Here is an 11,970-nt window from a genome sequence, read left to right as displayed (position 1 = left end):
TCAAGAACCCTTTCAGGTTTCACAATGATTCCAAACGTCCATTTATTGCTAGATATGAACCAGTACAAAAATTCAATATTCAACAAGTGTGGACATAAAATTAATAAATATAAGTTTAGCATTCACTAAGTCAAAATGCTATGACAAAATTAGCTAAACTAATAATATATATAAAATATAGTACATAATAATTATGCATTAACCTTATAATTAAAAAAGGAAGAAAATAATGTATAGGTATATGACATTTTGGGGTGAAAATAATAAAATGATATTTATTTGAGTGAAAATAATGGCTACACCAGAAAGAAGATGTTACATTAAAGCTATAAAAGAGAGGGTCGTGGATTTCAGAAAAGCTGCAGATATCACTTCACAATATTTAGAACGCGGTCCATTACAAGGCACTGACGACGATCAATCCATCACCCTTTGTAGTGCATTACGTCATATTTTTCAGGCTGGTTTACGTGCAAAGGAACCGAAACTGGTGTTTTCTGTTAGTTGTAGTTCTTTCAGTGCACCGCGACGTCAGCGTCAGCGTTTAGAACCCGTTAAATGTCTACATTTCCCACAATGCACGCCGGGCAAAAATACTGGTGGGCGGAGATTACTTGTGTGAACATACTCAACATATTTCTCTGTACCTGTCTGTTGATATAGTCTGATTTATCGTTAATTTGTAAAGTGTACAACTGTACTGTTTATAGAAGAGGAGTCGTATGGTGCAAAGAGGGCTAACGTTAGACGCTTCACGTGCTCAAAGTGTTCTGTTTTCCTCAAACCATGGAGAAACAGTTGCATTTGAATTTGCTTGCCTCCAAACCCCCAGTGGCAGGTTTGCAGTCGGGATCTAAATTAAGAATGGGGTGAGTTTACGCTTTAATCATATCTTTTAATCATATGCATATTAGTGCATACAATGTGTTTTAGCAACCCTATCGCTGAGAGATGTTAGCTGTCACGATCTAGAAGATACATAAACTGACGAGTCATTTCTCGGAGTCTATTGCTTATATATGTCTTTAACTGTTTTCATATTTGTCGCACGGATTGATAAACATGTCGTGATTGTGCTAAAAGGCATCCACGATTGATTTGTGCTTGTCTGACTGTCTGCGGTCCCCTCCTGTGTCCTGTGTCTCGATCACGACTCACTCGATAGCAATGTTCGGATCAATTAATTCAGTTAATCCATAATCCATAAATCTCCTCGAGCGTTTCTCCAGTCAACAACGTTCTATTTTGGACATAAGTGAGCATTTGAAAAGAAAGTTGCTAGAAATGTTACAAATAAAATATATTAGAAATGTGTTTAATACTTGATTGTACTTGATTTATCAAACCACAAACGAAACAGAGTTGGTAAATATCACCTTATACGAAAGATTTGCTTAAATGACCCCATATTTAAAAAAAATAAATACAATTTGCTCAAGGTTGACGCAGCCTCAGGCCATCCAATGTGTAGATGAGTTTGTTTCTTCATCAGAACAGATTTGAAGAAATATATCAATACATCACTTGCTCACCAATGGATCCTCTGCAGTGAATGGGTGCCGTCAGAATAAGAGTCCACACAGCTGATAAAAACCTAAAAGTACTAGACAAGTAATCCACATGACTCCAGTCCATCAGTTAATGTCATGTGAAAAGCTACATGTTTATAATATTAACAACTGTTTTAAAAATTAAAACATTTGCTTCCAGCTAAAATACGAGTATCCATATCCATAATAATGCTTCCTCCATTAAGAAAGTCATCTCGTCTGAATCAGGAGAGAAATATGCACAGATCAAGCCATTTTTACAAGTGAAAACAGTCCGGAATAGTTCTAAACAAATATGTCAGTTGATTTTGATGTGAGAGGACAACAGGGGATGGACTTTTTCACTGGAGGAAACGTTGTTATGGATTATGAACTTGTTTTTTGGTCTGAAACAACACGTTTTTAAAGATTTGTTTACTATTGCTTTAAATAAGACTGGCTTCTCATCACTAGCTGGCATTTCTTCTGATTGATGATCATTTTCACACTTTATTTGAGCTCTGTATCCTTTTGGTCACTCATTTTTCCGTGGCCTCTAGGATTCTTTGTCCCTGCAAGAATATAGAAAATATATACAAAAAAACACACACACTTGGATGTTACTAACTGTGTATTGTTCTCCTCTCTCTGTGCAGACCAGGAAGAAAACGAGATTTTTCTCCTCTGTCCTGGAGTCAGTACTTCGAAACCATGGAGGACGTGGAGGTGGAAAATGACAACAGCAAAGACATATCCTTTGTTTAATTGTTATGAGGAATCTTGGCAAATTATGGAATATTGCCCTTTTTGTACCTCATGTGCTATGACATTTCAGATTCTCCCATTCTGTTCTGTGAAGCCTTCCTTTACTCCTTTGTACACATTTAGAATTTACAGCAGTGGCTCTCATGGTCCCGTCCTGATGCTCCTTCATGGAGGGGGTCACTCTGCACTGTCCTGGGCAGTCTTCACTGTGAGTTTCGTGCACCTCACAAAGCCATACCACACTACTTGAATTCTAGTGCTTTGTTTTTATGGTACATCATGCACATCAAAGAGACTACTTCATGCATGTCAAAGAGACAGATGTGGAAAAAGATGTGTATTGTATGTATTTATAAATGTTATTAAGTATGTATTTTATGTTGATTTTTTGATGTTAATTGTTTTATTTAGCAAGGATGCATTCGATTGATCAAAAGTGACAGTTACAAAAAATATGTATTTAGAATAAATGCTGTTCTTCTGAACTTTCTTTTCATTAAGGAATCCTAGAAAAAAATTATCACAGTTTCCATAAACATCTGATGCAGCACAGCTGTTTTCAAAATTGACATTTCACAATAAATCTGCTTTTCCATCACAAAAATATAAATTACATTTTAAAATATATTACAGTAGAAAACAGTATTAAATGAATAATATTTCACAACATTACTGTTTTACTTTATTTTTGACCAGATAAAAGATTATATATCTATCTATCTATCTATCTATATATATATATATATATATATATATATATAGATATAGATATAGATAGATAGATAGATAGATAGATAGATAGACTATTATATTCAATTTAATTTATTTAGTTTACATAACTTAATATTAATCAAATTTATATTATCTGATATTATCTGATGTTTGTATTTTCAGTCTGTTATATGCAGCCGGATTAACTGCAGGGTTGTAGCTATGGACCTCAGAGGACATGGTAAGGGATTTCATACTCTTTGTTTGTTTTCAGAATTTGTGCTCTCAATTTAACCCATCCAAGTGCACACACACACACACACAGCAGTGAACACACACACTGTGAAAAAAAGTAGTGAGCAGTGGGCAGCCATATTGCTGCAGCACCCGGGGAGCAGTTTGGGGTTCGGTGCCTTGCTCAAGGGCACCTCAGTCGTGGTATTGAGGGTGGAAGAGAGCACTGGTTATTCAATCCTACCACCTTCAGGTTACAAGTCCAACTCTCTAACCATTAGGCCACGACTGCCCCACATAACACATAGCTGATAACAAACCATAAGCTTTTGATTTTTATAATAATCACATATGTCAGTAGCATGCATGTGATTAACACAAAACCTGACCAGATTACAAATAGCACATTTTCTCATATAATTCAGGTGACACTAAAGTAAAGAATCCTGATGACCTGTCTGCTGAAACAATGGCCAAGTGAGTGCACACTCATCTCTCAAGGTCTGTACAAAGCAGGTTTTTGCAGCATTTAATTTAGGAATGTTTCTTTCTCTCAGGGATGTTGGCAAAGTGGTGGAGGCACTTTATGGTGAAAACCCACCTCCCATCATGATTATTGGTCACAGTATGGGTGGAGCAATAGCAGTTCACACGGCTGCAGCCAATCATGTGCCATCACTGCTTGGCCTTTGTGTTATTGATGTAGTGGAAGGTAAGTTTTCATCCCTCATGCCTATTTTACTCCATACAAGCAAAAACAAATATTTACTAGTGCATACATTGAAATAGCTTTCAAGCAGTGGAGTTGCATAGTTATTGCTTTTTGTTCTATATTTTGTTTTTTTACAGTATATGTATATTTTTTATTTTTTTTAATTGATTTTGATTATGTTTGGATGTGTGTTATATTTCTAGGTTTGTTTATTTGTGTTTTTGTTTTTATTTAGGTACAGCAATGGATGCCTTGAACAGCATGCAAAACTTTCTGAGGGGTCGACCAAAAACATTTAAATCTGTGGAGAACGCAATCGAATGGAGGTACACAGTTTTGGATATATTGTTGAAAATATTATTTAGTGATAGTTGTTTAAAAAATTTAATTGATCCTGTAATGTATCAAATCTATGACTGTCATTCAATTAATTTCGCACAAATCTGAAATTATTACACCTAACATTAAAATGTGTAATTTGCGATAGATAAATTTGCACAATAAATTTCCAAATTAATTATTTGTTAAAAGGCATCTTTTTAATAAGTACTATGGTTGAAAGCCAGTTACCACTGTTACCAATTCTGGTATACTGTAGATACCTATATTTGGATTTTTTTCAATTTCTCTGGGGAAAATAAGTAATTATAGCAATTCATCATTACAGTATAATTTAAACCCAGGCTTATCATGCCAAATTATCATGTTGTTTTTATTTATGATTTATAATTTATCAGCAATTACAAAACATCAAAATTAAAAAAAAAAATATTACAAGAACCTTTAATTTAAGTGAGCTTAAAATGATGTTCACTTAAATCCGTTATAATAAATGTAAGCCTTTTATGTGGTGGAAATGTTAATTACAGAAATTAACACATCATTTTTCCCAACCATAATAAAGACTAATAAAAGTTTATTCAGAATACATTTATTTTGCTAAACATGGTACAGGTCAGTATGCTTCATATATCCCAGCTGGTAATTATTATTATTATTTTTTTTAACCAGTGTGAAAAGTGGTCAGATCAGGAATGTTGAGTCTGCACGAGTGTCTATGGTTGGACAGGTGAAAAAGTAAGTCTTCCTTAGTGTTGGTTCATTTAACTAGCTCTAGGAATTGTTGTAAATTTGTAGAAATGTTTAGCTATTGTATATATTGCACTGATTAGTTTTGTTGGGATGTTTAGATGTGAGGAGCCATTGAGTAGTCCAGGGGTTTCCAGGAGCATCAGTGAAGGCATTATTGAAGAAGAAGAGGAGGAAGAAGAAGGAGGCGAATCCAACCACAAAAGGAAGAAAGAGGATGACCAAGAGGTAATACATGTTTCAATTCTGATCTGACCACCATGTCTGGACTTATTTTGTGACAATAACTGAATTTATCATTTAAAATTCAGGGTCAGTAAGACTATTTAGTGAATGAATGAATAAAATTAATATTTTCAGCAAGGGCGCATTGAATTGGACAGTAAAGACTTTTATAATATCACAAAATATTTATATTCAACATATTTTAAATGCTGTTCTTTTGAACTTCTATTAATCAAAGATTCCTTGACCATCAAATCACCATTTTAGAATGATTTCTGAAGGATCACGTGAAACTGAGGAGTAATGGCTGCTTAAAATTTAGCTTTGCCAGCACAGAAATGCATTTCATTTTGAAATATATTAAAATAGAGAATGTAATATTTCACAATATTACCGTTTTCACTGTTATCACTTGGTAAGCATTAGAGACTTTTTTCAAAAATATTAAATAAAGTCTTGCCAACCCCCAAACCTTTAAATATTAGTGAACATTATCCCTTACTTTATTGTTTGTATATTTATTAGTATGTTTGTTTATGAATGTTAATTATTAATTTTTTTTTGTAAATGTTTTTTGATTTTTTTATTTTTTGGATGATGAAGGAATGTCTGTACACTTGGCGTATTGAACTCTCAAAGACAGAGAAGTACTGGGAGGGCTGGTTTAAAGGGCTGTCTTCTCTCTTTCTCACCTGCTCTGTGCCAAAACTCCTCCTGCTGGCTGGTAAGAATGCTTAGACATTTGTCTTTTAAACATACGCAGTGTAAAAGATGACTCTTTCTCGCATAGGTGTTGACAGGCTTGATAAAGATCTTACCATTGGGCAAATGCAAGGTAAATCATTTATATTCTTGCTCTTCAAGCTAGACTTTAGCCAGACTCTAGCACAAGTTAAGTTGTTTTTGTTAGTGGTTTTTTTATTTCTTTTGTGGTTTTTATTTTTAAAGGGGGGTTCTTGATGTATTTTTTGGTTGGTTTTGTCCATGCTGTTCACGAAGATGCCCCGGAAAAAGTATGTGTGTCTTGTTTGTTTCGTAGATGCCCCGGAAAAAGTATGTCTGTTTCACATTCAGCTGCATTTGCTTCTTCTGATCCAGGTAGCTGATGCTTTAGCCACTTTCATGGTCCGTCACAGGTTCACTGAATTCAAAGAGGGTTTTCCCTGGTAAGGAGCCAAGTGATTGAATGGTATAAAAGAAAATTAATATCTTTATGGTTTCTAATCTCGCCCTTTGTCTTCTGTGTGTGGGTGTTGTTTGCTTTAACAGACGACGTGTAGCCTTCACTTGTAGTCTTCATCCAGCGATGTGTCGTCCCTCTCTGCTCTCCACTGGAGATTACATTACAAGCAAAACCATGGTGACGCCTCTGCTGTCAACTCATTCTTAGTACTTCATTCTTAAATTATATTCAGTTTTGTATGACTTTATGTATGTTTGCTGTAATCATTATGATTATCTCGTCTTTTTTGGCAGGAAATAATAATACAATAATACTTATAATTTCAAATCGTTATGCATATTTACATTTTTATTTTCCCCCGCACTGATTTCTTTTGCATTTCCTCTGATGCCTTGCTTGTTTGTTGTTGTAATTAGGATGATTGCATCATGTTGTGTTCAAAGTGTTGGTCGTTGGAAATAATAAAAAGACACATTATAAGAAACATGTTTGCACACATTTATGTCTCAGATAAGGGTGCTTTATTTTAATTTGTGTATAAATAATGTATGATCTTGGAAGATACAATAGCTTAAAGGTATGCTCTTTTTACAGTCCAAAGTGTATATGTGCATAATACAAGATGTCTGCATATATTTTAATAATTTTTATAGGAGCCTGTTAACAATTAACAGAGGATGTGGTATTTCAGCAGCAAGACATGTAAAAACCTGTCATCTTATAACAGAAAGAAAAATAAAATGAAAGCATGAAAAATATTTTTTTTTTTTTTCATTTTAAACAACAGAATGGTGCAATTTAAAATAAAGTATATGGTTCTGTTATTAACTTTTTTCAGTTAAACATTTAAATATGGCATTCATCATGATGAAACAATTTGTTGCAACTTCACAAATACCACCGTGCATTGTGCAAATTATTATTTCATATCACATAAACATTTAATGTACATTAGCAGAGGGCTTTACTTTGCCTGAACGATAGCAGAAATAATATTTGAATAAAGGCCACACGGCTTCATCTCTCATACCGTAGATCAGAGGACTCAGGCAGCGTGGCAGCATAAGAAGAATTAGAAAATTCAGATATCTCAGATTTATGAAGAGAGAAGAGCTGTCAGACACTGTGTATAGTGCTCTGTTTATTGTGGCATACAGGAAAGAGGTGAGACACAGTCCCAGCTGAATCAAGTGCAAGAGCACCGTTTTGAGGGCTTTCTTAGCAGAATCTTTATCAGAGGAAACAGACCTGGCTGTGATCATAATGCTAATATACGTAAAAATAATGATCACCGCAACAGACACAAAATAAAGAACATCAAACCCTTGAGTTTTATCCAGCTGCCATTTGAATAAAAACAATTTTTCTTGTGTGCAAAATAAAACCTCTACAAACAAACTGGGGTTGATAATTAACACAAAAATTATGTCTGTTATAATATTTATAGAACTAAGGAACCAGATGATTCCTATGGCAATTCCAGTCCTTTTTGGTGTGGCGATGCTGCAGTGTCTCAGAGGGAAGCAGATCGCCACGTACCGCTCCAGAGACATTAGTGCTAGTGTCAGAGGAGCGTTACGGAAAGTGCAGTAGGAGATAACCACTAACAGAGTGCAGATAGCTCTGGTTACTTGAAGGTAATATGTACCCATAGTGTACATAATAGTTGTGAGGAGCAAAAGTACAGAGTCATTCATAAGCATGTGGCCAAAAAGAATGTAGCGTGGCGTCTCCTGGAATATGCGCTTTTCTTAGAGCAAAGAACATCACACAGTTTACAAAAAAGAAGAACAGAGACATTAACATAAGCACTGAAATTTTTGTACTGGGCCCAGCATCCATTTCTACCTTAAAGATTTGCTGATAAATGAAAGGCACATCCTCAGCTGTGCCATTAGAGCCTGCCATAAGCTGAAAGCAAGAAACAGAGAAACAAGGCTGATGAGAGCAAGTTATACAGTGTAAATCTTTTGTGCACTGGAGTGAGATTTGAAGTTTGCAACATACCTCAGACACAAACGCGTTGTTATTCTGCAGTCAATAAGTCAGACATCAGCCTTTCATCTGCTCCAGCAGCAGAATCCACAAACAGTTCTGCTCCTGAACTTATATAGCTGTTACACTGTGACAGAACCACATGGGTATATCCTATGTGTCACTGGGAGCAAAAGTAAAACAGAAGTGTAGAAAGAAGTGTGTGGGGGTCATTCTAAAAAGTGGGGCCCAAAGACCTGATATCACCAATGAAAATGTCTATTTCTAATTTATCCAAAACCTAAAAACAATATGAGTGAAAAGTATGCAGTAGTTGAAAAATTACCATGGTGGTAATTCATCACACACACACAAATGTTGGTATGTGTAGTTTATGGAGACTCTCCATAGGTGTAATGGTTTTTATACGGTCGAACCTGTATTTTCTATCACTCTACACCAACCCTACACCTTAACCTACCCCTCACAGAAAACTTTCAAGATTTAAAAAAGAAAAAAAAAAAAGAAAAAAAAAACATTTAGTATGTTTTTTAAGCCTTATGAATAACAGTGACACAGGAAGTGTTCTCATAAACCACCTTCATATTGTAATACATGTGTCATACCCATGTCATTATACAAATTTGTGTCCTCATAAACCACATAAACATGCAAACACACACACTGAATTCAAAATAGTATTATGTATTTAAAATACATATTTTAAATACATGTATCTGAAATACTGCCCATCGAACAATGAGAACAATATTCATATTCAATATTCAAAATTGATGGAGTTGACAATTAACACAAAAATAATATCTGTTATTATTACATTCAGAGAACCAAGGAGCCAGATGATCCCTACGGCAATTCCAGTCCTTTTTGGTGTGGCGATGTTGCAGTGTCTCAGAGGGAAGCAGATCGTCGCGTACTGCTCCAGACATGAGTGCTAGTGTCAGTGGAGCGTTACAGAAAGTGCAGTAGGAAATACATACTAAAAAAGTGCAGAGGGTTCTGCTTATTTGAAGGTAATACACACCCATTTTGTTGGTAAAAAAGATTGTTTAAAAGATTGTGGAAACTTTAGTAGTGGTAACCAGTCGGTAGTAGCATCCATGTCTAGCTTAAAGATTTGCTGATAAACGAAAGGTTCATTTGCAAATGTACCGTTGAACCCCGTCATAACCTGAAAGACAAGAAAGGAGAATCTTGGTGTGTGTTATTGGAGAATGCATTTTTTGGTGATATGTTTGTCCCTCTGCTGATTTTGTGTATTGGGGTGAGATTTTAAAAAGTTAGCAAGATACCTCAGACACAATTGTGTTGCCTTTCTACAGTGAATAAGGCAGACATCAGCCTTCCATTTGATCCAGATGCAGATTTCATAAAAAGTATTAAAAAATTCTGTAGCAAAATTATAGTGTCACAGAACAGCCAGGTCTCCACACCAGCCAATCCCAGCGCACCTGAATTCTAATCACACACACTTGCCACTCATCTGCATGCTCATCACGCTGCCTTCTACACACATCATGCTGCCTTCTACACACATCAACTCACTCCAGTGTCCGGTCTCGTTTACGCGTTAAAGACTCATTTCCTACTTCCCCTACGGATACTCTAGACTAGTTCTCCTGTGTCGTTCCTATACTCACCTCCAGTCTGTTCTTCTCGTCCTTGTCCTCCATCATCTCTGTGCCTCTATCACCTATCATCAGCAAGTATTGGCGTGTGTGTGAGCTTCATTCCTTCCTCTGCTTTTCCACGATCTCCTGGTCCTGTAAGATAAGACTGCCATTAGTATCCTCATCCACTCCACATTAAGTGAAAGAAAGTGAAAGTCGTGACATTTGCCAAGTATGGTATCCCATACTCAGAATTGGTGCTCTGCATTTAACCCATCCAAATGCACACACACAGCAGTGAGAAGTGAACACACTGTGAACACACACGCGAAGCAGTGGGCAGCTATATCCAGCGCCCGGAGAGCAACTGGGGGTTCAGTGCACTTCAGCCATGTGTATTGAGGGTGGAAGAGAGCGCTGTTCATTAACTCCCTCAACCCATATACAAATCTTGCCAGCACCAAGACTCAAACCTGTGACCTTCTGGTTACAAGTCCAATTCTCTAACCATTAGGCCACAGCTGCCCCACATTAGTATCATGTGCTCAGTTTACTGACCTTATTGCTTACTGTGCCTACTTTGTTGTCAATAAACTTCCTGTTGCCATCATCTCTGTGTTCTTGGTATACTTCCGTAACATATAGAAATTATAGAAAGATTCTTGACTCATGATTTGACTCATATATAGGAGAGGGACTATAAATATATATAGGAGATATATATATATACTGAAATAATATTGGTGTCTCTTGTATATTGTGAGCCCGCCACCCCTGGACACCAACCTACTCAGCCGGCCGGCAGCGATCACGCCCTGGCGAGGACGAGCACTGGAGATTCACCTGCACGCAAAGCACAGCAATAAATACACTGATCCGGTCACCAGCTGAAGTGTGATGAGGAGAGGACTATAAACGCTGTGCCTGAAGGTGACCGACTCACCGATTGTCCGGGAGAGAGGATCTTCAGATGACTGAAACTAACGTTGTCGTCTCGGTTGTCCCTCCATGGAAAGCTGCAAGATCGACCAGCCCGCCACCCGAGCACCGGACAGCAAGTCCCCTTGCACTCAGCACGGACCGGCAAACAGCGTGAGGTCGACGCTCACCGACGGCCCGGACGGGCACTGGACACCACAGGATTCAGCCAAATCAAAGCACCTGTCGAAAATACGACCCGACGGGGCTTCACTTTTGCACTGAAACCCTGCCGTGTGATTCTTCAGCCCCGGGAAGACACTGGTGGAGAATGGCGGGTTGATTACTGAAGGAACACCGACAGGCCTGATTGTCCTGCCAGTTCACCAAGCTGTTTTTATTTTCCCCCTACTGAAGGAAATCTGGGTCGCGTGCGTTTTGACTCCCTCCCGCGGCCAATGGAAGAGCCTCAAGCATAATGACGGAAATGCCAGCCCGCGACCCAAGCAGCAGATCGTCGCCTCGCCCACACTGGCCACTCGACAGGAGCGAAACCAATCGCGAACGTGTCGTCGTGGAGGTATTTGTGCGCCTACCATGGCCCCTTCGGGGCGGCGGAATGATACTCCGCACCGTGGGAGAGCTCGTCGAGGCCCCCAAGCTAGCGGAGATTTCCATGCCAGGCCCAGCGAAAAGGATTTCCCCGGATGATGAACCACGGAACGCACGCCAGAGGGCACCCAGCGCACAGTCAGCAGGTCGGCATCGCCGCGGCCCAATTGTCCGATGCCCTGGGAGCCACCACCCTAGTCCAATGCCGCCTGGCGCCCTGGCAGGTTGTGCAGCCGCCTCAGCCATCACTGGTTACACCCCCGGGAGCCGAGGTTTCCGCCCAACGTGGCCGAACGTATACAGTCTGTTGGACTCGGTATTTGTGCGCCCTACCACGTCCCCCTGTTTCGGATGGGAACCATAGCCGGAATGAGGAATCTCTGCGCA

At 38.2% G+C, this 11,970-nt stretch overlaps 1 protein-coding gene and 1 pseudogene across 1 annotated transcript; one reads left to right on the top strand and one right to left on the bottom strand.

Annotated features, from left to right (window-relative positions):
• Positions 1-579: 579 nt before the first annotated feature.
• ppme1 (protein phosphatase methylesterase 1) lies at positions 580-6,932 on the top strand. The gene is made up of 14 exons (XM_042710899.1): positions 580-869; positions 2,186-2,279; positions 2,410-2,502; positions 3,189-3,246; positions 3,665-3,716; positions 3,797-3,951; positions 4,187-4,277; positions 4,963-5,028; positions 5,142-5,268; positions 5,860-5,989; positions 6,056-6,100; positions 6,214-6,278; positions 6,364-6,431; positions 6,535-6,932. Coding segments are annotated over exons 1-14 (1,128 nt in total). The 5' UTR covers positions 580-786; the 3' UTR covers positions 6,536-6,932.
• A 457-nt stretch (positions 6,933-7,389) lies between these two features.
• On the bottom strand, positions 7,390-8,356 carry LOC109064002 (annotated as a pseudogene).
• Between the last annotated feature and the right edge of the window lie 3,614 nt (positions 8,357-11,970).

This window comes from Cyprinus carpio, chromosome A21, assembly GCF_018340385.1.
Source record: "Cyprinus carpio isolate SPL01 chromosome A21, ASM1834038v1, whole genome shotgun sequence".
Taxonomy (NCBI): Eukaryota; Metazoa; Chordata; class Actinopteri; order Cypriniformes; family Cyprinidae; genus Cyprinus; species Cyprinus carpio.
Note: the sequence above shows the minus strand (reverse complement) of the source record. Positions and strands in the feature narration are given on the sequence as shown.